Source organism: Bombus flavifrons, chromosome 3 (genome assembly GCF_040668555.2).
Source record: "Bombus flavifrons isolate JBK064 chromosome 3, iyBomFlav1_principal, whole genome shotgun sequence".
Taxonomy (NCBI): domain Eukaryota; kingdom Metazoa; phylum Arthropoda; class Insecta; order Hymenoptera; family Apidae; genus Bombus; species Bombus flavifrons.
Window position 1 is genome coordinate 7,804,798 of NC_138444.1, and position 25,231 is coordinate 7,830,028.

The following is a 25,231-nucleotide window of genomic DNA, read 5'->3' on the forward strand; positions in this document are numbered from 1 at the left end:
TATTTCTATGCTTTCCACAGATATCTATCGTGCGTTGTCCTGGTTTTGCTACAATATATGTATTTCAATAGCGATGAGGTAACACGCTGCTACCTCCGGGTGTGCGCCGATTGCCGTTAATGCTCTAACTTGCACATAGGTGTAGGTGATGCAAAGTGCAACGTTCGCACGTATACAGCCACGCTATTGTCTTTGCAGATAATGCAGATGCATCTCCATGTTCATTCATGTCCACGCCCGCACACACATACGTTACGAATGGTACGTGTGTACACTGTACACGTGTTATTCGAGCGTCGTCCGCGACGATCATTTGCGGCAGGAAGTGGTGACTGCACTTGCCGCACGCCCACCAACCTGTACATAGCCGAATCTCTCGCGAACGATCGTTTCGCGAGGATGTAAAAATTGTTGTTGTACAAGTTGACGCTGTTTTACCAGATTTATAGTGCGGGAAAAACTCTTTTCCTTTAGCAGTAATACGGTATGTAATGATATTTTTGCTACTACTTTCTAAAATTATAAAATATTACTTTGTGTAAAAGAATTGACAAAAATACAAAATCAAAAAACAGATAATAAGATACAACACAATTTGTTGCTATTCAAATTGGCGCTGTTTTGCCAAATTTATCGCGCAGAAAAAATTCTTTCCCTCGTTCCTTTTCTTTTTTTTTTTTAGCAATAATACGGTATGCAGTAATATTTTGCTGCTAATTTATGGAATTATAAAACATTATTTCACATGAAAGAATTGAAAAAACGCAAGACTAAAAAATATAAAATATATATATATAATATATATAAAAACGATAAAATTAAAATCGTATGTATTTGTTTATGAATGTTTAACTTTGTTCTTTTCCTTATCCCGGTTAGTTTTGCGTCTTTGGTTTCACATAGTTACGCTCCTCTGCAGACTCACCCGTCTAGAGAAATCCATCGTTTTTTCTTCTCCGTTTTTCCGTCACGTCATTTAAAGGAATGTATACGAACGAATCCGCGGCGATATGCACGAAGGAGCAGAAGAAGAGGTGTTTGCTGCGAGGTAACACCGTCTAACTGTACGTGAACACAACTGATACCATGCGTTCCTGGCTAAAAAGAAACCGTAGCGGTGCGGACTCGTCCGGAAGTCAGCCCGGAACCCCGACCGGCCAGCCGTGACCAACGGGTACTTGTTGGATATACGTTTCAACCATGCGGGCATCGCCTCTACGCCATACACATCTCGCTTCAGCGCACCTGTTCTGTACCTTTCTAACGTCATTCTGACATGATGAAGGTCCTCTATCGTGCTCTTCTTTTTCCTCTTGGTTATCTTCGTTCGAATAACGGAGACAACGTAACGATCGTGATTATCTTGTATCGTTTCATGGAAGATGAAGAGGGTAATTGTTACACTCTTTTATTTATTACAGAGAATTACATTTAAAAAAAAAGGCGAATATTTCTTTTAACAATGAATGAAATAATATAATAGTACAGACAAATACACAAATAATACACACAAATTTGAAAAAGCATAGATTAATTATAAATTTAAAAAATGTAATATACGTACAGTTCCACTTATAATGCTATCGTGTTTCAGAAAAATTATTGCAACTCAATGGTCTTCCTAAAAATTACTTGGATACACTAAGTGTATTCAATACTATCGTAATATAATATAATTGTAATACGTAATATACATGTTGAAGTTGTGTGAATTTGAAAGCTGCTCATTTATTATGTTACTGAAGGGTGTTGTTTTTCCATGCGCGTCCAGAGATGGAATCGGCACCTGTCAGTCGATTTTAACGGATACGAGAAATTTTTGAAGTCTTTTTATATGATAATTATAATATAGCAATTTTATATGACGCGGTAAGAAGCCGATGGATTGGAGAAATGACGAATCTGACCACTCAAGCGGTTTGTGACTGTTTTGTCGCAAGTTGTGAACCCTTCGGTTTCATCAATATTAAATCGCGTCTTTTCTTTTGTGAGTAGTTGAAAATTTTGCATGGGACGAGAGAAATCTTTTGTCCAAGACTATGAGCGATATATGTTTGTCAGTGGCATTAGGATGTAATGTCTGTTCTCAAGGAGTACAGGTTTACACAATTTGTTCAATGATGACAAATTTCTTTATTTTCGACGTAGTATAAATTATTACTTTTTTATGGAAATTCAAAATTTTCCAATAGGCGAATTTTGGCAATTGTAAAGAGTCAAGGAGCTTTACATCGGCGCTTGAACGTTTGGAACTGGAGGCGGAAATTGAATCCAGAAATGATACGATACCGCTTCGTCGAACAAGCGATGTGCAAACTGAACCACCCGATGATATTGATCAAGAATTGTTCGGTTTAAATGCTAAAGATATGTTGCCCTATAAGAAATCTGTTCAACATTCTGATATTTTGAATTTTCAAGTATGATTTATAAATTTTGATATATAACATCATAAAATATATCATTTATAAAATTGTGTATTTTAGGGTGTCATGCATTCACCAGAAGATATTGCTCGTTACTGGAAAAAAGACTCGCGAATGTGGCTTTGGAAATCTGTAAAGCTCATGCGAAAAAGAAACAAATTAAAATCATCTAACATATGTTCAGTAAATAAAGAAAACGAAGAAGAGCAATAATCTGAATATCATCTATAATTTTAGATGTAAAGTGCTTTGCATTTATAATGCTGTTTTATCCTTGATGCCGCTATTTAAATCGATTATACTTTTTGATAAGTGTATGTATCATTGAAGAATAACTTTGTAAATAAAATACTTTAGTTTTCATACTATATAATTTATATTACTTTTTGATTCTATTATAGCAATTTATATGTACTAAAAAAAATGCAACAATTTAAGTATTTTACTCATATCATATAATAATAGATAAGCATTAAATTTACGTTATCTTTTAAAAACGTAATCATGGCTTTTTCGAAATATGTACAAAATGTATGATAAATACATAGATCTATTAAACGAATTCCAATCGTTTTAACCGCAAGTTTCTACAGAATCCAATTCTTGTTTGTCTTCGAGTGTCTCACCCATTTCAAAGCGTACAAAGTCCAAGATTTCAACCTGTTCTCTTTGCAATAACTGCTGTATAGATACACTAGGGTTAAGTAAGAATTCTTGATACAGCATAACAGGTTCTTCATCTACATCATCATGGGGCTGATCTACCTCTGCATTGCCAATTTTAGTTGGGTTCATGCCTAATATTGAAACAAATATTACTACAAACCTATACTTATATATAAAGAAATAATATAGTAGATTAACTGAAAGATAAATATAAGTACCAATAACATGCTGACAAAGTTGTATTCCCAAAACTTCTTTCCGTTCATCAGATTTTAAAGCCACGAATGCTCCATATCGTCCAAATGATGAAGATACTGGGTTTACAGGAGTAGGATGTATGCAACCATATAGATGTACACCTGGTTGTACATTCATACATAATGCACGCCTCATATTAATGTTTTCTCCTACAAGTCCAATAGTTAAAGCAGAATGATCACTTAAACTTTTTCCATCATCTGCATATAATTTACTTATTGCTTCTGTACATAACATAGTTTTCTTGATTAATGAATCGTGTTCAATTGTCATTCCATGTTTTAATACAGTAGCAAGTATGATCTTTGTTAGGTCATAGAACTTCTTATTTCGTGCAACGAAATCTGTTTCACAATTAATTTCTACAAGAGCTCCATGATTATTATTGGTGATCATTGCTATTAATCCTTGAGAAGTTGCCCTGGATTTTAATTTCATTGCTTGAGACCAGCCTTGAGCCTGAGCCTGTTCTCTTAACCATTGTTCAGCCTACAATATTTTAAAAATTAATGATGTTCTTACATAGTTTAATGCTTGACTTACTTTTACTATGTCATTGTCATTTAGCTCTAAGGCTTTTTTACAGTTTACAATTGTATACCCAGTTTTCTTGCGCAATTTGCTTAACAATATTTTCTTTGATGTGTAGCAAGGTACACAATTTGTATGTATTGAACGAAAAAATTGACGTAGAATCATCTGAAACATGTCACTTACGTTATTTCACATAAAAGAAGATTGAAAAAATAGTACATTAATGAGACCTAACCTAAAAATATCTCAACTGTATTTTGAATCATATTCTACTTTAATATAATGACAATTATAATCAAATGACCTTAAAATAATATTTTCATTCGAAATTTTTTATAAATTCTATACCAATCGATCAATTTCGTTGCCTAGAAACTACAGTCAATTGCAGTCATAAGAGTTGTTCTATTCGTAACTTAATGACATTAAGTATACAGAAAGAGATTTTTAACGCATTATATCGTAAAGTATTATACAGTGATATTATTCTTTGAACTTCTAATTTCGAGAAAATATTATGTTGCAATATACTTACCGTGGACACAGCTTAAAGATAAAAATGTAGTCCAGTTACTAAAACTGAGTCCGAAAGTGGCGCCATCTGTGCCGATGCAAAATTCAATCGCAAGGTAGTAATAGACATCAATTTTCTGAATTTCATTTCATTATGTAACTTCTTATTTCGTTTTATTAAAATTTCAAAATATATATTCACTATACAGATATATCTGTACAGAACATGGAATGTGACTGTGAGGAAATGACATCATGTGAGGGTATTACGCGTCCGACGGTTCAAAAAATACGCGCCAAAGATGTCCCAAAGATATTAAAAGTAGTTGAAACGAAAATTGAGCCATTATTTTCGTTGCCACCAGAATTAATGAAATGTATCAAATGTACAAGAAGAGAAGAGAAGCGAAAGCAACGTAAATTCGGTGTCACGTATACAGGGAAACGATTAAAAGTAGAAAATTTCCGCAGGTCAGCAAAACATTTGAACTTTTACTAAATTTTTTAGAATTGTGAAAGAAAATTTTATAGTAAGGAAATCGAATTAGAGCTTAAAATAACGTTTACTTATAGATACATGGTTAGTTTAATCACCAAACCTGAATTACCGAATGTAGATATAGATTTAAATAATGACGAAGACGTAAACCGATATTACAATTACATTTGCAATGGGGTTGATACTGTTCACACAGTACAAATTCAGGATGTCGTTATAGAGAAGATATTACTTTTAGTCCCGTACCATTTGAGAGATAGATTTGCTTATTACACAGAAAGCTTGCTAATCGAGATCAAAGATACTTATACAAGAAATATTAAGAAAGCAATACTGCAGTACGCGCTTCAAGTTCCTGTACAAAATTATTTGTTGAAGGTTCAATTGCAATTTCAATTCTGTTTGTTATACTATATTTTATATATGTATTGTAATTTTCCATTTTCTAAAAATATGCATTTCTTTAGCAGAAAGACAATGATAAAAAATCGCTTTACATGAGATATATCGTACCTGGATCGACAGTTAAGATTCGAGAATACCGCGACAATTTACAGAACAATTTATTTCTAATAAATCCATGCATGAGGATGTCCTTAGACCATTGGGTTGGCGAATTTCGGTAAAAGATCGGCCATTTATTACACTTTCATTTTGAAACACTAATTGATTATTTTCCAGCAACTTTCGATTGATTGATGTAAAGCAAATTGCACAATGTAAAGAAAGTTGGGACTTGATGGGATTTAACAAGATGATTAATAAACAAATGATTAAAGCGAGAAATATGTTGAAAAATTTTTGGTACGATGGAATACAGGATATCTTCCTTGAGGTAAAATTTCAAGAATTCTTACTATAAATTCTATTCTATTCTATTTTAACAAAATTGGCGTTCATTCGTTTATCCATAGAATAATAGAAAATCATTAGTTCCGAGTATGCTACAACGAATACGATTCAAAAGATTCTACGAATGCGCTGCCAAGATAATGGAATCGCAGCTTTTGTCAATGTGTAAATACAGTTTGAAAGATTTTATGGACTTAATCATTCGTGGCAAGGTGGATTATTTAATTCTTATCGTTAGATTATGGATGTTTATGCAAATTTATATCTTATAAACATAGCTAAAGAAGTGAAATTAAAATACAAAATTGAATACTGCATCCGCGCTCTACTTGCAATAAAACGAATCACGTAATAATTATTCGTTATTTGCAGCCGATTAATTGCATGTTTAATGTGGACATAATTATCACCTCTAAGCAGCTGGCTTTCGATCCATCCTTCGAAAAATTTAAAGAAATCCTTTGCAGTATCCTGGATGAGCTATGTGAAGCAGTTAGAAATTTCGAAAAATTAGAAACTCAGCTTTATTTAGATTGGTCTGGCGAACAAGGTTTTTTAAAAGTATAAATTTCCCTTTATAATATTTTTATGATATATCTAATGCACGTGAATACGTACATATAAATTTAAAAATGCTTTCTAGCCACATATAGAGGAATCCAGAGTGCAAAAACTGAAGCAGGAAATCATTGACTTAGTCGATCGAGAAAAGCTTATTCCAGAACAGATATTAATGGAATTAAAAATGTAATTATAAATCATTGATACTCATTGCAAATTCTAATTTTCATCTTTATTATATATTAACTTTTGTTATATTAATATATATATAACTGTATATTAATTTCTGTTTATATAATATCTGATTATCCTGACCAATCGCTACAATTAATCATGTGTTATTTGCTTTACTGCCTGTACCATTTATTTTTGTTTTCTATACTGGTGTACACAATGGTCACTGTCCGTTAATTTGTATTACTGTTAATAATATTTATTATTATATATTCGTATCCTTATTACAGATACGAATATTTATACAATGATGACGAGTATTATAAAGTGGAACGATTTACAAGAGACGAGAGCAAAAAATTAGAGGATTACAACGAACCAATAAAACATTATCATAATCTCATGATGAACTTTCCTGTCGAAATTGAAAGGACAGTTTTTACTGGATTGTTCAAGGTATCTCGAAAAATATTCATCGAGACAATCGTCGACAACACTTGTCGAATAAAATGTCTTCTCATCGATACTCTCGTCGAGAGGTATCAAGATATGGCCAGGAAGTGAGTCTCAAATTACTTTAACCAACAACGATGAATCTATTCGCACTTCCACGATAAAACAATGGCAAACCCGGTTTAGTGTTACAGAACGATATCAAAGTATATCTGAACGTGCCCTGAGCACGCCCGCCAACACAATCGAACTTGTAGAGCTTAAAAACTTCATTAAGGTAAACAGAGAAGTTACTTTTAAGACTTTGGAGCAGAACCTCTACCAAATAATCGAACATATTTCGTTGTTGGCCGATTATCGTCTTCTAACTGACATCGAGATAATCACAAACAACGAAGCTTTTCAATGGTACCACAAGGTACCACAAATTTTGGAAGAGAACGAAAGTATCGTTGCGATTAAGACGCTGGAGTTTCAGCACGCATTAAAAGGTGCTAATATCTTTTTCAGATTAGTCAAGTAACTTGATTAATAAGAAGAGAAAAAACGTGTTCGAGGAAATTGACAATTGTTGAAATTGTTTTTTGTTTCAATAGTTAGGTATCTTAGGTTCGAGGAGGAATTGGAGTCTTACGCGAAACAGGTGGACGAGATTCAACATTGGGGAGATATAGGAGAAGTGTACAAATATCAGAGAAGGGCACAGACTTTAGAGAACCGACTGATCGCCGCCATGGAGAAGATCGATAAGTTTAACGAAGAAGAAGCGTCGTTTGGCTGGGACATAACGCAATATCCACGTCGTAAACAGATCGCTGATCAACTGAAGCCTTTCAAACTACTCTTTGACGCAATTTGTGACTTTTTGACCAAGCAGGATAAGTGGTTAAACTCAATGATCGGTTCTTATAATCCGGAGGACATCGATAACGACGTAGGATACGCGTTCAGGTCGATATATTTGTTATGCAATCGTTATAATATTATCTACTTGTTAGAATATTTGGTGATCGAAACAAATTGACTTTCCTTAGCTTCTGTTTCTATATTAATGTTTGTGAAAGTTCGAATAACTTATTATAATTAGAATTCAAGTTATTCTCCTATATTCCTTAAGAATTATTTAGCAATAAAGATAAAACGTATATTTTTCCGACAAGTAATGGTTAATGAAAACTGTTTGCACAAACAGAACGATCTATAAGCTGGAGAGAAGTTTTCAAGAGCCAGCTTTGAGGCAGCTAGCAGCCAGCGTCCGGGAAAAAATCGAGGACTTCAGGGAATACATGCCGATCGTTTTTACGCTTGGTAATCCAGGATTAAAGGATCGTCATTGGGAGCAAATTTCGGAGATCATAAACATTCCGATAAAAGTCGATCCCGATTTAACATTGGCGAAGATTTTGGACATGAATTTAGGCATATACGTCAGCCAGTTCGAGAGCATCTCGGACAACGCGTCGAAGGAAGCAACCTTGGAAAGAGCCATGGATAAGATGGAGAAGGATTGGGCCGATTTATACTTTACGGTGAACCCTTTCAAAGATACTGGTACCTACGTCATCGCTGGTGTCGACGATATACAACTTCTTTTAGACGATCACATCATTAGGACAGTTACTATCAAGAATTCGCCGAACATAAAACCCTTTGAAGCAAGGATACTGTAAGAAAATTAATGAAAATCGACGCTAGAACTATTATAGTATAGTAGTATATAGTAGTAGTATATATAGTATAGTAGTTGTATGATATACAAAATATTAGATAGATCCAAGGGGTTCTGTTGGTTTTACAAAAAGAACAAAAATGTAACAAGTGTTTTTAACATTTTCATTCACTTTTTGTGTGTCTGCCTATTTCTCAACTGACTAATACCTGTTGTAAAAAGTTTTTGGCTCTTACAGCCTATGAAACATAGATCGTCAACAGTTTTTAACATCTTGTTACGGATAATTGGAGTGTAAAATATTTTTACGAGCTATTACTTTTCCAAGCGATACTAGATATTGCGAGTATGATCGGAATTTAACGACCTAACGCTACAAAACAGGAGATGGGAGTACAAACTTCATTTGCTGCAAGATATTCTGGACCAATGGCTACGCGTGCAGGCGATCTGGATGTACCTGGAGCCGATCTTCACGTCGCCGGATATACAGCAACAGATGCCAGAGGAAGGAAGAAAATTTTCCGCGGTGGATAAAACTTGGCGTGACATTATGAAGACCGTCCACGCGGATCCTCGCGTTTTCGTTGTCGTCGAAATCGATAAAATGTTGGAGCGGCTAAAGAAGAGCTACGGATTACTAGAAGACATCCAAAAGGGTCTGAATGATTACCTCGAAAGAAAACGACTATTCTTCCCGAGATTCTTTTTCCTGTCTAACGACGAGTTGCTGGAAATTCTCTCTGAAACTAAGGATCCGACTCGGTAATAAAAACTGCCATTAACTCGATTCGGAAAAATTAATCAACTATACACGATTGTGTTATTGTTGAAATAAAATATTTTGAAATATTTATAACGATTTGTTTCAGGGTTCAGCCACATCTAAAGAAATGTTTCGAAGGAATACATAGATTACATTTTAACGAGGACCTCGAAGTGGTCGCTATGGTATCGACAGAGGACGAAGAGGTTCGACTGATAGAGACAATATCCACAGCTGCTGCCAGAGGACAAGTAGAGAAATGGTTGGTCGAATTGGAAACGGTTATGCGAAAAAGTATACGAAATGAGGTGCTGCTAGCGATCCAGGCGTATCCTACTAAATCGAGGAAGGTCTGGGTGCTGGAATGGCCAGGGCAAACGATTCTTTGCGTTGGTAAAACATACTGGACTCTACGTATAGAAGAATCGATGCCGTACGGTGTTCAAGGGATGAAGAGATACTTGGATCAATGTCAGGCAGAACTGAACGACATTATATCGTTAATCAGAGGCAAACTTTCGAAACAGAATCGCATCACTCTTGGTGATTATTCATAAGTTATACTTCTCAGTATAATTTTCTTAGTACAAAATATAATACATAGATTTACAATTGTAGAAGCTTTAGTTACGCTGGATGTCCATGGGAAAGACGTGCTTGCGTCGCTTTACCAGGAGAAAGTGATCAAGAACACCGATTTCAAATGGTTGTGTCACTTGCGTTACTATTGGCTGGTCAGGCTAACTTCCTACAAAATAAAGAAAAATCTTTTAATAGTAAGATTATTATTAAAAATATTTATTTCAGGAAGAAAACATGTGGGCTTACATGATAAATTCACAGCAACGTTATGGTTATGAGTATCTTGGCAATTCTTCAAGATTAGTAATCACTCCCTTAACGGATAGATGTTATCGAACTCTATTCGGCGCTTTGAGCCTTCATCTAGGCGGTGCACCAGAGGGACCCGCCGGAACTGGTAAAACAGAGACAACGAAAGATCTTGCTAAAGCAGTAGCAAAACAGTGCGTCGTCTTTAATTGTTCCGAAGGCCTCGATTATCTCGCATTAGGAAAATTCTTCAAAGGACTAGCTTCTTGTGGCGCCTGGTCTTGTTTTGACGAATTCAATCGAATCGATCTCGAAGTGTTATCAGTAGTAGCGCAACAAATTTTAACGATTCAACGAGCGATAAACAGCGGCGCTGAGAAGATCGTATTCGAAGGCACGGAGATCTTTTTAGATCCAACGTGCGCCATTTTTATCACGATGAATCCGGGTTACGCGGGGAGATCAGAGTTGCCGGACAATCTAAAGGCATTGTTCCGTCCTGTGGCCATGATGGTGCCGGATTACGCGCTGATCGCCGAGAACACGCTATACTCCTATGGCTTTTATAACGGTAGACCTCTAGCTGTAAAAATCGTCACAGCTTACAGACTTTGCTCCGAGCAGTTGAGTAGTCAGCATCATTACGATTATGGTATGAGGGCAGTGAAATCTGTCCTCGTTGCAGCTGGCAATTTAAAGCTCAGGTACGAGAATCGAATGTGACGATTACTTTTAAAACTTTTGCGAAAAATTTCATTAAGAAAAATTCCGTCATATTTGATTTTCCGTAATCAAAGAAAATTTCGATCATTTATAATGGTTATTCGTGCCCCAAAATCATTTAAGATAAGATACTAATTCTTACACTATAACTTTTCTAATTCGGTTTATAATTATTATGATTCTTGATCAGGTATCCTGACGAATCTGAAGACATCCTCATGCTGAGAAGCATATTGGATGTTAACCTGCCAAAATTTTTGGTTCACGATCTGCCTCTTTTCGAGGGCATCGCTTCAGATTTGTTTCCCGGAGTCGTTCTTCCACCGCCAGATTATACTCACCTAAACGCGTGTACGATGGATGCGTGTACCGCTGCTAATATTCAGTGTACTGATTTCTTTTTGGAGAAGATACAGCAGATCTATGAGATGATGATCGTCAGACACGGTTTCATGATCGTTGGTCTACCATTTGGAGGGAAAACCTCGGCTTATAGAATATTGGCCGATTGTCTTGGTTTGTTAGAGGAACGGAAGCTGATGGACGAACACCGGGTGGAGATAACCGTTATCAATCCAAAGGCGATCACCATGGGTCAATTATACGGTCAGTTCGACCCGGCCTCGCACGAATGGAGCGACGGCGTGCTCGCTGTCAGTTACAGAGCTTTCGCGACTTCCACCAACCTGAATAGGAAATGGTTGGTCTTCGATGGGCCGGTCGACGCCCTGTGGATCGAGAACATGAATACTGTCCTGGATGACAATAAAAAGCTTTGCTTGACCTCCGGGGAAATTATCCAGCTAGCGCCCACTACGAACTTAATTTTTGAGCCTATGGACTTGGAGGTAGCCTACTGAAATTTATCCTGTCCTCTTTACATAAAGTGTTTTATCTATTTCTTTTGTAAGCCATAATATTTATGAGCGGCAGTGTATGATATTTATAGAGCGAAACAAATTTCTATTTAGACTCTACTTTTCTAGCTACGTTCATAAAAATTTAGATTGGAACGAAAGCTCATAGTTTAATTATTACGATCGATATAGGTCGCGTCACCTGCCACAGTGTCAAGATGCGGTATGATTTACATGGAACCAATTAGTTTAGGTTGGAAACCAATTTTGCTCTCATGGTTGAACACTTTACCATTGTCTTTCACGGAGCATCTTAAAAACCATTTGCACGAGATGTACATGAGGTTTTGTCCTCCACTCTTGCATCTGCTCCGTTGGGGAGTCAAGGTTCGACAAATGTCACTTATAAATCAATTAAAATAAACTTGCCAATTTGCTAATATTATCAATTAATTATTATCGTGTAAAGAGGCCCTGGTATTATTCTTATTTTCACGTGTTTTTAATTTTACCTTCAGGAATTAATAACAATGCAAGACGCTAATATGGTTAGGTCTGTGACATACTTATTCGATTGTTTCCTCGACGAGTACCACGACGAGAAGTACCTCCAAACTCTAACAGATCTAGATTTAAGGGCACAAGTGGAGGTACATAAATACTTACATTGTCAAGCCTTTTCTATCGAAGAAAGAGAAACTGACGAGTGTTAAGGGTGTTTCAGGGTTGCTTCTTCTTTTCTTGTATCTGGGCGTTGGGCGGCACGTTGATGGTGGACTCCCGTGAATGCTTCAGCGATCTCTTTAGAGCATTAACAGAGAGGGAATTCCCCGCCGATGTCAGAGAACGTTTCAATGTTTCTGAAGAAACCACCGATCCATCGAAACCATACGTAGTAAATTTACCAATGACAGGTTTGGTGTTCGATTATAAATACATCAAAGAAGGTAGAGGCAAATGGAGACCTTGGATGGATGATCTAAAAGACGTTCCAGTAATACCAAAAGACATACCAATGAATCAGATAATCGTCCCCACGATCGAAACTGTTCGTTACTTTCATCTGTTTAAACTGTTAATTTGTCATCAAAAACCTATCCTTTTGGTCGGTCCGACGGGTACCGGGAAATCAGTGTACATCATGGAGTTTTTATTGAAGAAGAACGATCCAGAAATTTTCAAACCTCTTTTCGTAATATTCTCCGCGCAGACTACTGCCAATCAAACCCAAGAGATCATCATGAACAAATTGGACAGACGAAAGAAGGGACTATATGGAGCTCCGCCAGGAAAGTATTGGGTTGTATTCGTGGACGATATCTCCATGCCACAGAAGGAAGAGTACGGAGCACAGCCACCTATAGAGTTGTTGAGGCAATGGCTGGACCATTGGACGTGGTACGATTTGAAGGAAGTGACGCCTATACAACTGGTGGACGTTCAGCTGGTTTGCGCGATGGGTCCTCCATCCAGCGGATTGGACGTCACGCTACGGTTCAAGAGACACTTCTTTACCCTAGGAATTTCCGAATTCTCTGATGACGTTCTCAACACCATCTTCTCCACCATTGTGACATGGCACTTTACGAACAAGGAATTTCCGGACTATTACTTTCCTAGTGTCGACTACATCGTGAGAGGAACCTTAGATGTTTATAAAGAAACTAGAGTGTATCTTCTACCGACACCGGCCAAATGCCATTACTTGTTCAACTTACGAGATTTTTCCAGAGTGATTCAAGGAGTGCTACTGTGTACGCCTGAAAGTGTCACTAAACCTGTAAGTATTTGTTTGCAGATAAATTTCTGTTTTATTCTATGAAACGTTGTAGGGTTACGAACAATCTTAAGCTTTTAAATTCTAATGACATGATCTGTATGACTATTCATAGTCCTGCGTGTCTTCTACTGACCTTGGAAGCTCGATATTCTAATGATATTAGTATGGTTACACGTTTGCATTAGCGTTAAGATGACCCTAAAGGTCCCTATTTTTATAACGTAAAACAAACAACTTTTTCAACAGCTTACAATCTTAAATGGAATTAAAGATAAATTTCTTTGTGTTTTGTCATTAACGTAATGATAACATAATGCTCCAAATAAATATATCCAATTTTGACGGTTACTATTCATAAATATGTATGAGAACTACATAATATTTCCTGACCGACATAATGTTTTAAGGCGAGTTTAAAGCGTCTCTGGGTACACGAAGTGTTGCGCGTTTATGGTGATCGGTTGGTAGACGACCATGATATTAAGTGGCTCGTCGAGCAGATACGAAGGACCATGTTAGAATATATGGATGACAATCTGGACCACCTGTTTCAAGATTTACTTACTGCTAGATCTGGCACAGTACGTTTTCTTCTAATACACAAGGTTTTTAAATATCACCGTCTCCATAATCTTCTTTAATCGTAATTAGGTGACAGAAGTAGAGCTTCGAAATCTGATTTATTGTGACTTCTACGATACATTGGCGGATAAAAAGCTATATTCCGAAGTGGAGGATTTAGACCACTTGGCAATCGTAGCTGAAGAATATCTCGCTGAATATAATTCCATTTCGAGGACACCGATGAATCTCGTTCTTTTCAGGTTTTACTCGGTTGCGTATATTTTAAGTAAAAAACGATGAAAATTGAGGAGCTTTCCGAAAAAAGGGTTTATAGGTCCAGTAATATTTATCATAGAAATATTACTTGTACTATTCGATTATCACCTACCTCGTTCACTGTTATGATTTAACGTTATTTAGTTTTAAAAAATATAATTCCCTTAGTTCACCATTTTCTCTTATAGATCCTTTTTCCAGATATCTCCGCAATTTTTCTATTTTATTTTGCCCTCTAGATTCGCCGTAGAACATCTATCAAAGATCTGTCGCATAATGATGCAGCCTCGAAGTCACGCGTTATTAATCGGAGTGGGCGGTTCGGGGCGCCAATCGTTAACGAAATTAGCAGCTCACATCTCAGATTACGAATTGTTTCAAGTGGAAATGTCTCAACAGTATGGTCTATACGAATGGCACGAAGACGTAAAAGACATTCTAAAAAAGAGCGCAGCCAGCGATCTTCACACAGCTTTCCTGTTTTTGGATACACAAATTAAAGAAGAGACTTTTCTGGAAGACATTAGCAATCTTTTAAATTCCGGAGAGGTTCCTAACATATTTGCACCTGATGAAATATCTGATATTTGCGAGAAGATGCGAGTTATCGATCGTCAGAGAGACAGATCCTTGCAGACAGACGGCAGCCCCGTGGCTTTGTTCAATTTCTTCGTACAAACTGTTCGCGAACACCTGCATATCGTGGTCACCATGTCGCCTATTGGTGATAATTTTCGTATCAGAATTCGAAAATTTCCGGCATTGGTGAATTGTTGCACGATAGATTGGCTGCAACCTTGGCCTGAGGACGCATTGCTCGCTGTGGCGACTAAATTCTTGAGCGAAATCGATCTAACGGAGAAGGAACGTGACGCCTGCATCGAGATGTGCCAATTCTTTCATATGTCCACGCAGGAGTTGACAAAGGAGTTCCTGAGGAAGTCAAAGAGGTACAATTACGTTACGCCTACCTCGTACCTGGAGCTCATCAACACTTTCAAGGACCTGCTCGCAAAAAAGAGGAAGGAAGCGCTCGATGGGAAAAAAAGGTACGAAGCTGGCTTGGAAAAGTTGGACAGTACTCACAGGCAAGTGGAGAAGATGCAAGAGATTTTAGTCGCGCTGCAACCGAAGCTCCTTGTCGCCGCTAAGGACGTGGAGGCCATGTTTCTCGACGTTCAAAGGGAAAGCGAGGAGGTAGCTGCCATGGAGCAAGTCGTCAAGAGGGACGAAGAGGCTGCCATGGTAAGGTGTTGCCGGCTTAAAGATCACAGTCACTCGATTTTATTTAGGAAGCTTCCGCCCTGTAAAGGCCACTCCACCTTTGTTCACGGTTTCTAATTACTCCCTCTCGAATTCCTTTCGTTATGCATCTTTGCGTTATGCTGATATTAGTGAGACCTTGGGGTATGAAAATACTAGAGAATAAAGTAAATGTGCATCCTTACTGATAATTGCGAGTAATTTGAAGTATGTTTGTCATTTATTCGCATATAGTTCCAGAAATCTACATATCTTTTAAATTTGAAATATTAGGACACAAATGTTAATTCCAGCGATGTTATTTTAGTAGTTTTCGCTCTGTAAAAAGGATTTCATGCTTTCTACGGTTTCTAATAGCTTTTGCTGAAATTGCTTCCACAACGTATGCTTGCGCTCTGTTAATATTAATGAGATTTTGAAATACGAAAATCGTAGAGCTCGCAACAAAAATGACTTTCGTTCGGTATGTCGGATGCATGGAACTCGGTACGTGTACGTAAATTCTTTTGTAGTATTTTTTAAAAGCAGAATATTCGAATTTCTAGGTCGTCGCGAACGAAGCGAGCGCCATTCGCGCAGAATGCGACGCCGATCTGCAAGAAGTGATGCCAATATTAAACGCGGCGAACGATGCCTTGAACACTCTAACTCCTCAGGATATTCAAATCGTGCGATCCATGAAACGACCGCCAGCCGGTGTTCGATTGGTGATGGAAGCAGTTTGCATTCTAAAGGTTCGATCTTCAACTTCAAACTAAACTCAATCTCCACAAAGATGTACTTATTCAAACTCTGCTTATCAAAAGAATAAAAACATGATCCATCTGATCAAATTCTATCCTATTAGGACGTGAAACCGGAGAAGGTTAAGACTCCAGATGGAGTTATAGATGATTATTGGAGGCCATCTCTTCGCATATTGAGCGACATGAAATTCCTCGAATCCTTATTAACGTTCGATAAGGACAACATTCCAGAAAGGATCATGACAAAGATCCGCACCACTATCTTAACAAATCCAAACTTCGATCCAGAACGGATCAGACAAGTTTCTACCGCCTGTGAGGGTCTCTGTAGATGGGTCTTCGCTCTGTCAGAGTACGACAAGGTGGCGAAGATCGTGGCGCCGAAGAAGCAAGCGCTGGCCTTGGCGGAGGCCGACTACAATGAGGCCATGAGGCAATTGAACTTGAAGAGAAGTCAGCTCCAAGAAGTGCGTGATAGGTTGGCGAAGCTGGAGGAGCTGTTGGCTGAACGAAGAGCGGAATATCAGGCGATGACGGACGAAGTGAACGAGTGCGAGGCAAGATTAAGGAGAGCCAGGGAGTTGATTGGCGGCTTAGGGGGAGAGTACACCAGATGGTCCGATACTGCGAAGGAACTGGGCGAGCGTTATTACAAGCTGACGGGAGACATTCTCATCGGCTCCGGGATCGTGGCCTATTTAGGAGTGTTCACCACTCAGTATAGACAACAACAAATCGACAACTGGGTGCAAATTTGCACCGATTTGGAAGTAATTTGTACGAAGGACTATCAGCTTACTCAGATTCTAGGTGATCCTGTGTTGATACGGTCCTGGAATATTTTTGGTTTGCCCAGTGATTTGTTCTCGGTAGATAACGCGATAATTGTTACGAATTCTCGACGATGGCCCCTGATGATCGATCCTCAGGGCCAAGCTAACAAATGGGTGAAGAATATGGAGAAGGAAAATAATATTCATGTTATAAGATTGTCGCAGAGTGATTATATGAGAGTGTTAGAAAATGCTATACAGTTTGGACAGCCAGTTTTGTTAGAGAATGTGGGCGAAGAACTTGATGCTGCATTGGAACCGCTCTTGATGAAACAAACATTTAAGTCTGGTGGCGCGGAATGTATCAAGGTTGGGGATTCTGTCATCGAGTACTCTGCCAATTTCCGGTAGATTTCATTCGAAATAAATAACATTTATTTATTCAAAAACAATTGCGACACAGTGGAATAAATTTTACTTATCTTTTTTTTTACAGATTTTACATTACGACCAAATTACGCAATCCTCACTATTTACCGGAGGTAGCAGTTAAGGTAACACTATTGAATTTCATGATCACACCGATAGGCTTGGAAGATCAGCTCCTCGGTATTGTGGTAGCCAAAGAAAGGCCAGACTTGGAGTCTGAGAAGAATCAGCTAATCGTCCAAGGAGCCGCCAACAAGAAGTACATTAACGTTTTATTATATTTCTTCAATCTTCGCCAACGACTATGTTTCGTAGGAAACTGAAGGAGATCGAAGACGAAATTCTGGAAGTTCTGTCGACAGCAGAAGGAAATATTCTCGAGGATGAAACAGCGATTAGTGTACTTAGTTCATCCAAGACTCTTTCTGATGAGATAGTCACGAAACAAACGGCAGCTGAGATTACAGAAAAGTCTATCGACGCTGCAAGATTGGAGTACACGCCCATAGCTGCTTACAGCACCGTTCTTTTCTTCACGATTGGTGACACACACTAAGCGTTTTACTGTATAAGTGCAATAAGGCAGATTCTATGGTTCAAAATAAGACGGAAATCGAGAATAATAAAATTGCGTTGGAAGCTCCATTTTCGAAAAACTCGAGTTTGAACACTTGTGAAGTACAAATTTTATCACGTTGTTGACTATCAATCGTATTAAAGCGAATCGACTCGTATGATATTTTGAAGAAACTAGGTCTACTTAAAGTTATTTGAAAAAGTATTTTACATATACCGATGTAATATGTTGACTCCTAGAATCTCCCTGACTTCCTTTGTATGGCGAATTTAAGTCCACTGGAGTGTCTTCATAGATTCAAAAGAAAATTGAATTAATCTTAATTGAATAAAATTTTCTCTAGCTGTCCTGGCGAATATTGATCCGATGTATCAATACTCTCTGGCCTGGTTCGTGAATCTGTTCAATAGTACAATCGACAACACGGAACGGGTCGAAGACATTCAGCAACGACTGAAGGACCTCACGAAGCACTTCACCTACTCACTTTACGTGAACATATGTCGGTCGTTGTTTGAGAAGGACAAGCTTTTATTCTCGCTGCTGCTTTCGGTGAACCTGCTGAATAAGCAGGGACGACTCTCGATGCCCCAATGGATGTTTCTGTTGACCGGTGGCGTTGGCCTTGAGAATCCTTTCGCAAATCCCACGAAATGGCTACCCTCGAAATCCTGGAACGAGTTGTGTCGTTTGAATAATATTCCAGGGTTTATGGTACGATGAAACGTGGTACAGTAAGGCACCTATGTTCGAGATCTTAGTATTCCCGATTGGTCACAATTCTAAAAAATAAATTCTTATTGTCCGAGTTATATCGAACATTTTATCATGATCGATTCGTACTTCGTAGTTCGAATTCAAAGAATGTTCGTTATACTATTACCATTGAGTATAGTTATACATTTTCGTAACTAATTCGTTTCTCTTTCGTTTAGGGATTTCAAAACGCATTCGAGACAACGCTGAATGATTGGAAAGCCATCTTTGATCATATGGAGCCTCACACTTTAACGTTTCCTGCGCCTTACGACAAGCTCAACCCTTTCGAGAGAATGATCGTGCTGCGGTGTATGCGTCCTGACAAAGTTGTGCCAGCCGTCCAGCAATTTGTAGAAGGTGAAAAATCTTCATGTAAAAATACGTCGCATCGTTGCTTACATATTTGTCAAGAAGAATTCATGCACGCGATATTTTGAATATTTCGAAAACTATAATTCACGAATATTCATAACAATCGTATTTCATTACGGCGCAAACCAAAATTCAAAAAGTTTTATATAGCGTACAACATATCCCTAGATATATAATAAATAATTCGAATATTTTCGTGACTCGCTATATATAGAAAAATAGTAATATAAATGTAGATATATTAAAATAAAGATGAAGACAGAAATAAAGAAATGGTTTGGTATTACGCTATATCGAAGCTTCGTATTAAAGCGAACGATTTTCGATTAATTCGTGGTAGAACAACTGGGACAACAGTACATTGAGCCGCCGCCCTTCGACCTGGTATCGTCGTTCGCGGATTCATATTCCTGCAGTCCCCTCATATTCGTGTTAACGCCTGGCGCCGATCCTATGGCGGTTCTACTGAAATTCGCCGACGATCAAGGTTTCGGTACAAACCGATTGTTCTCCCTCTCTTTGGGTCAAGGACAAGGAGTTATCGCCGCCCAGCTAATCGACGAGGGAGTGAAAAATGGTACCTGGGTGGTTCTGCAGAACTGTCATCTTGCCAAGAGTTTTATGCCACATTTGGAAAAGGTATTACCGAATTGTCGACTGACCATCAAGCGGCAGAATGGTATGATGGAGCAAAAAATTTAAAAGGCGAGAGAGGAAAATCTTTTTCTAGATTTGTGAAAGCTTCACACCTGAAACTGTGCATCCAGATTTCCGATTATGGCTGACAAGTTATCCAGTGGAGCATTTTCCAGTTAGCGTCCTTCAGAATGGTGTGAAAATGACCAACGAGCCACCGAAAGGACTAAGAGCAAATATAATCAGATCTTTCTTACAGGTAATGTAAAATTAATTGTTCCGAATTTTATAAGATCTTCGGAAGCGTACAGCATTTTTAAAAACATATATCAATACTTGATACTTCTTTCGTTCGTAAGGACCCAATATGCGATGAGGAATTCTTCGAGACTTGCAAGCAAAACGAGGCTTTCAAGAAGCTACTTTTTTCCTTGTGCTTTTTCCACGCGATTGTTCAAGAACGCAGGAAATTTGGGCCGATCGGTTGGAATAATCAATATGAGTTCAACGAGACCGACCTACGGATCAGTGCGCTGCAATTGAGAATCTTCTTGGATCAGTACGATGACGTTCAGTTTACGGCCTTGAAATACTTAACAGGTATCGCATTAATTGTTAGACTCTGTTAAACTTGTTAGTTGAGTGGTTAAACTCTTTTTCTTTTCTTCTTTTTAAAAGAACCCATCTAGGGCCAACATTGCACTAACGTAAAATACTATTTGAAATATTTCCTAGTCAATGTTCATCAACGAATTGTATTCTTGAATATCGTGTACTGTTTTAGAAAATTTGATTCTTACTCAAAATTAATTTGTCTCGTAGGCGAATGTAATTATGGCGGTCGCGTGACAGACGAATGGGATAGGAGAACTTTAAATACGATTCTTGTGAAGTTTTATTGTATGGAAGTCATTGCACAGAAGGAATACCTATTCGATCCTAGTGGTATATACTATGTACCTGAAGTCAGTGATCATGACGAATTTCTTGAATATATTAGATCTTTTCCAATGGCCACTGCTCCTAGTGTCTTTGGGATGAACGACAATGCGGATATCATTAAGGATCAGCAGGAGACTACATCGATGTTGTCTTCCTTATTGGCAACGCAGGTGAGGTTAATATTATGAAACTTGATTTTCATATGGAAATTTCATGTCTTAATATTATATCGTGTTTCATCCCGCAGTCTATTCAGGATATTAAAGTAAGTGATATTGAAACCAAATTCGTTCAATCTGTAAATAATAAATATACACTATCATTCTATTATTCATATATCTCATGCTTGCTTAGCTGAAAAAGACGAGGAGAAAGGTAATACCACTGTGTTATGCGCACTTCGATTATTCTATGAATTTTCAAAGCGAAAAGTTATTAAATCTTATTAAACGTATTGATTATTAAAGCATCATTTTCTAGTATTTATCGTAAGTCTGGAGATTCGTAGTCTAGTTTATGGTGGACACGATCTGTATCAAAAATATTCGCCACTTTCGTTGCGGAAAATCTCGGTTGTTGGTATCACGGGTCGGTCGTTATCATTATCTTCGTTCATTAATTTCGAGACAATTAAGGCGTGTACGCGGTCGCCTCGGCTCGCCTCGTGTTTCACAAAATATAATAGGGTTCCTTAAATGTATTCTGCGTGACGAATCGTGCGGACGACTAACGAGACCCTGTGTTGCTCCGTCCTCCAATTAGGACACGGGAGAAACGGAAACAGACGTAGGAAAATCACCCGACGAGATCGTCTACGGTGTAGCGTCTGATATTCTGTCAAAGTTGCCCGACGACTTCGATCTGGTGGATGCACTCGAGAAATATCCGACGTTATATAATCAAAGCATGAACACGGTGCTAGTCCAGGAAATGGGAAGATTCAACAAGCTTCTGCAAACGATCAGGAATAGCCTCATAAATGTTCAGAAGGCGATCAAAGGTAAACGGCTAAGCTTGTGACGGCCAGCCGGTGTCTATCGATTTTTCACGGCTTCATGAACTTAATCTAAGGTCTGGTGATCATGAACCCGGACCTCGAGGAGGTCTACGTATCGATAATTACTGGAAAGATATCGAAGATGTGGATGAGGAACTCTTATCCGTCGTTGAAGCCGCTAGGCAGTTATATACAGGATTTCTTGAAGAGGCTCGCTTTTCTTCAGGTATCTGCACGTATATACCGCGCGAAAGATCTTCGGCTATCTATCATAGCGATCTCATAATGGCAAATGTAATTACGTACATATTTTTAGGAAACATTTTCACGCGATGTTCAAAATTTTATAAATCTTTGAATATTCTTTCCAAGGCACTATTTGTCTGTGCTATTTTGCTTTATAAATTGCTCCATTTGATAGATAGTCTGAGATTCTAGAAAAGTACTATAGAATGACTTGAGAAAATATTTGGTCACTCGCTATACTAAATTTCTTTGAATATATTACATGTGTTGTATTAAACTTCATGTAACTTTATTAGCGATGCAATGAGACATCACTTTCACCATTATGTTGTTAAAGTTTGAAACAAATCCGAAAATATAGTCATATATTAATATATATCCAATCTCAAAAGTTCTTTTTATAGTAAGTGCTCAAATACTTCTATACTTCTTTATGAAACTCTAGATTGAAGATATTTTAGCAAGAAGAAGTTTTCGTTTTAGGATATCAATAGTGATTCGATGGAAATAACACTTTCTATATTATTTGTTTTTCGCTGCAGTTGTGGTACGATGAAGGACCGCCGACATCCTTCTGGATCTCTGGTTTCTACTTCACACAGGCGTTTCTCACTGGCGCACAACAGAACTACGCGAGGAAATATTCGATACCGATAGATTTGCTCGTCTACGACTTTGTCCCTTTGAAGGAAACTGTTTTCCCTGAACCACCAACCGATGGTGTTTACATTTACGGTCTATTCCTCGATGGAGCTCGTTTCAACACGAGCACGATGAAACTTGACGAATCACTGCCGAAAATTTTGTACGACGTTGTTCCCTACGTAAGTACGTTTTCTTACTTTTGACTTATTCATACTCAGATATCTCTAAAATCAAATTAAAAAGAAAACAATTTTGCTTTTTCTTTGATATCTTATCGATATTCTAGTTACTATCTATCTCTTACACTGAAAAAGTCTCCGAAAGCAAATAAAAGAAACGATTCTTTTACTTTCAGATTTTTTTATCTGTTTGTTTTTCTTCAAAATCTCATTTTCTTGTTTCCTGTATTTTCTTCGCCAAGCAAGCGTACAATCGAATTCGTCCTACAATCTGTCGCGTTCGTTCCGGCAGATTTGGCTGATACCAATGAAAAAGGAAGATGTGGAGGAAAGATACACATATACCTGTCCGGTGTACAAAACCACGGAGAGAAAAGGTGTTCTGTCGACAACTGGCCACTCGACGAACTTCGTAATCGCTATATGGCTCCCGACGGACCATCCACCGGAGCATTGGATTCTGCGTGGCGTAGCCATGATCTGCCAATTGTCCGATTAAACCTATCGTCCCATTGGAATAACGATTATACTATCTTCCGTTTATGTATCATGCAGCCGTATATCTCGTCGCCCATCGGCATACTTGTCCTTATCGATGATATAATTGAATCTGGTGTTCAATTCCGTCGAAGCGATCAGAAGCATCGTACGTTAATTCGATTCTCGAAGAGAGCCCGTCGATCGAGCCGTTTTCTCGCTTATCGTCCTCCTTATCGCGATAAAAATAGTCGGATCGAAGGCAGAAACTTTATTCAACGCTGTTCATTTTATCGCTTTATCGATCACCGTCAGAAACAATCGGTCCACCTTTCGAAATTTCGCCCTCCGGCACGTTGTTCATGGCGGAAACTAGCGGACGTTCTTAAAATCCGCAATCAAAATCCGAGCTGTTTTTCCCAGTGGAGTGTCGTTTTGGGAACGTTCCGCACGTAAGCGAGGCACTACAACAGGTGGTGATACATCCGGGTCACAGGCTCTCCACTTCGCCTCTTGTCTGCCGATCAATCGACCGTCCAACATCTTTGTAAAAATCTTCAAACGAGCTTTAAAAAGTCAATCGCTTGACGCAGACCAGACGAGGGGACCTACGGTAACGTAACATAAAAAAAGCACAGGAAAGGAGTGCAAAAAAGGGAAGAGAAAAAATCAAGCGAAGAAAGAAATCGGTCTGGACACAGGTGAGACAAGGTAGAGATATAACAAGGCTGATTTTCGATATATAGTTCGACAAACCGGCGAGAACGTATCCGCCGCAAAATCGAGATTCCTATGCAAACGGCTATCGTAAATATTGCAAGCGGTATCAAGAGCCTCGCAGAGCCAGGTGCAGGAGAGATTTCGAAGGCAGCGTACGTCCGCAGGAGATAGCAGGGTTGGTGACGGCGAGGAAAAGCAGTAGAGCCGGCTACAGGGCGGAGAAACATATAGAGAGAAACATAAAGAGACAGATAGAGAGAAAGGGAAAGAGAGAGGATGAAAAACAGTAGGATGAGGAGTAACCAGAAGGGTGGGAAGAGAGAGGCGAGCACACGGGGTATATTCAGAGAGCAACGGGAGGCAGGTCGGTTCGGGGGGTGGCTAGTGGGTGGCTTCAGGGGTTGGTGGCGGCACCCTGTCTACCCGGACTGAGATCGCCGGAGGCTCGTTGCCTAGCGACCTCGTATTGATCTCTCCCCGTATCTCGGCTTTTCCCCTTTCCCACGTGATTCTCTCCTCCCCCTTTCGCTTCTCTCTCCTATACTTCCCCTCGCCGTTTGCCTAACCCTCTCTTCGCGCGGATCCCTTCATCGCGTTCCTGTCTTCGTTTCTTTTCCTCTCTCCTTCCCTCGGCTCCTTTTTTGTCCTCTCTGTATCCCTCCGGTCTCCTTTTCCTTCCTGCTCGGGCTCAACTTTTTTTTCCTTTTTCTCCTTTCTTTCCTTCTTTCTTTTTCTCCGCCGGTTTCTTCTTCGTTTCGCCTTCGTTATATAGGTTCCTTCTGTTTGCGTGTTTCGAGTGCTCTCAGCTTCTCCCTGGACCACGGAGAGAGAGAGGGAGAGTGCGAGAGAGAGAGGGAGGGAGAGAGAAAGAAAGAGAGAGAGAGGGAGGGAGAGAAAGAGAAACGACGTCGGTAGCATTAGTCGACGGTCGAGGTGACGACATTAGGATCGAATGATTATTCGATGAAAATCCACGGAATGGACCGTGTTACAGCCGGTGAATCGCGAAACTATAGGGAAAGTATTTGGAAACTTCTTCCCGAGGCCTGGTTTATATCTCCGTTAAAA

At 38.7% G+C, this 25,231-nt stretch overlaps 3 protein-coding genes across 3 annotated transcripts; 2 read left to right on the top strand and 1 right to left on the bottom strand.

Annotated features, from left to right (window-relative positions):
* Positions 1 to 2,109: 2,109 nt before the first annotated feature.
* On the bottom strand, positions 2,110 to 4,586 carry mEFTs (elongation factor Ts, mitochondrial). Its single transcript, XM_069109301.1, has 4 exons — positions 4,420 to 4,586; positions 3,894 to 4,049; positions 3,311 to 3,839; positions 2,110 to 3,223 (listed from the first exon to the last, which is right to left on the bottom strand). Exons 2-4 carry the CDS (start codon positions 4,047 to 4,049, stop codon positions 3,000 to 3,002), a joined length of 909 nt encoding a protein of 302 aa, XP_068965402.1. The 5' UTR covers positions 4,420 to 4,586; the 3' UTR covers positions 2,110 to 2,999.
* Positions 4,587 to 4,623: 37 nt separating this feature from the next.
* LOC138178026 (dynein axonemal heavy chain 7-like) lies at positions 4,624 to 8,606 on the top strand. The gene is made up of 11 exons (XM_069109428.1): positions 4,624 to 4,868; positions 4,971 to 5,274; positions 5,364 to 5,518; positions 5,578 to 5,731; positions 5,811 to 5,960; positions 6,121 to 6,309; positions 6,392 to 6,495; positions 6,774 to 7,043; positions 7,123 to 7,455; positions 7,537 to 7,887; positions 8,129 to 8,606. The coding sequence occupies exons 1-11, from the start codon at positions 4,624 to 4,626 to the stop codon at positions 8,604 to 8,606; spliced, it is 2,733 nt and encodes a 910-aa protein (XP_068965529.1).
* A 389-nt stretch (positions 8,607 to 8,995) lies between these two features.
* Positions 8,996 to 24,574, top strand: Dhc36C (Dynein heavy chain at 36C). Its single transcript, XM_069109635.1, is given in 25 exon segments — positions 8,996 to 9,370; positions 9,478 to 9,914; positions 9,990 to 10,105; positions 10,179 to 10,906; positions 11,116 to 11,773; positions 11,975 to 12,169; positions 12,301 to 12,432; positions 12,507 to 13,562; positions 13,970 to 14,143; positions 14,214 to 14,386; positions 14,642 to 15,647; positions 16,211 to 16,399; positions 16,513 to 17,591; positions 17,681 to 17,872; positions 17,929 to 18,155; positions 18,534 to 18,904; positions 19,126 to 19,306; positions 19,662 to 19,960; positions 20,052 to 20,216; positions 20,317 to 20,557; positions 20,780 to 21,145; positions 21,690 to 21,899; positions 21,971 to 22,122; positions 22,685 to 22,966; positions 23,259 to 24,574. Coding segments are annotated over 25 exon segments (9,147 nt in total). The 5' UTR covers positions 8,996 to 9,059; the 3' UTR covers positions 23,466 to 24,574.
* Positions 24,575 to 25,231: the final 657 nt, after the last annotated feature.

Coding starts and splice junctions, on each gene's coding strand:
- mEFTs (XM_069109301.1), bottom strand. CDS start 4,049: ATGATTCTACGTCAATTTTTTCGTTCAATACATACAAATTGTGTACCT. Junction 3,840..3,893: donor ATGACAATGACATAGTAAAA/GTAAGTCAAGCA, acceptor AAAATATTGTAG/GCTGAACAATGGTTAAGAGA. Junction 3,224..3,310: donor ACTTTGTCAGCATGTTATTG/GTACTTATATTT, acceptor TTTCAATATTAG/GCATGAACCCAACTAAAATT.
- LOC138178026 (XM_069109428.1), top strand. CDS start 4,624: ATGGAATGTGACTGTGAGGAAATGACATCATGTGAGGGTATTACGCGT. Junction 5,732..5,810: donor TACAGGATATCTTCCTTGAG/GTAAAATTTCAA, acceptor GTTTATCCATAG/AATAATAGAAAATCATTAGT. Junction 6,310..6,391: donor GCGAACAAGGTTTTTTAAAA/GTATAAATTTCC, acceptor AATGCTTTCTAG/CCACATATAGAGGAATCCAG.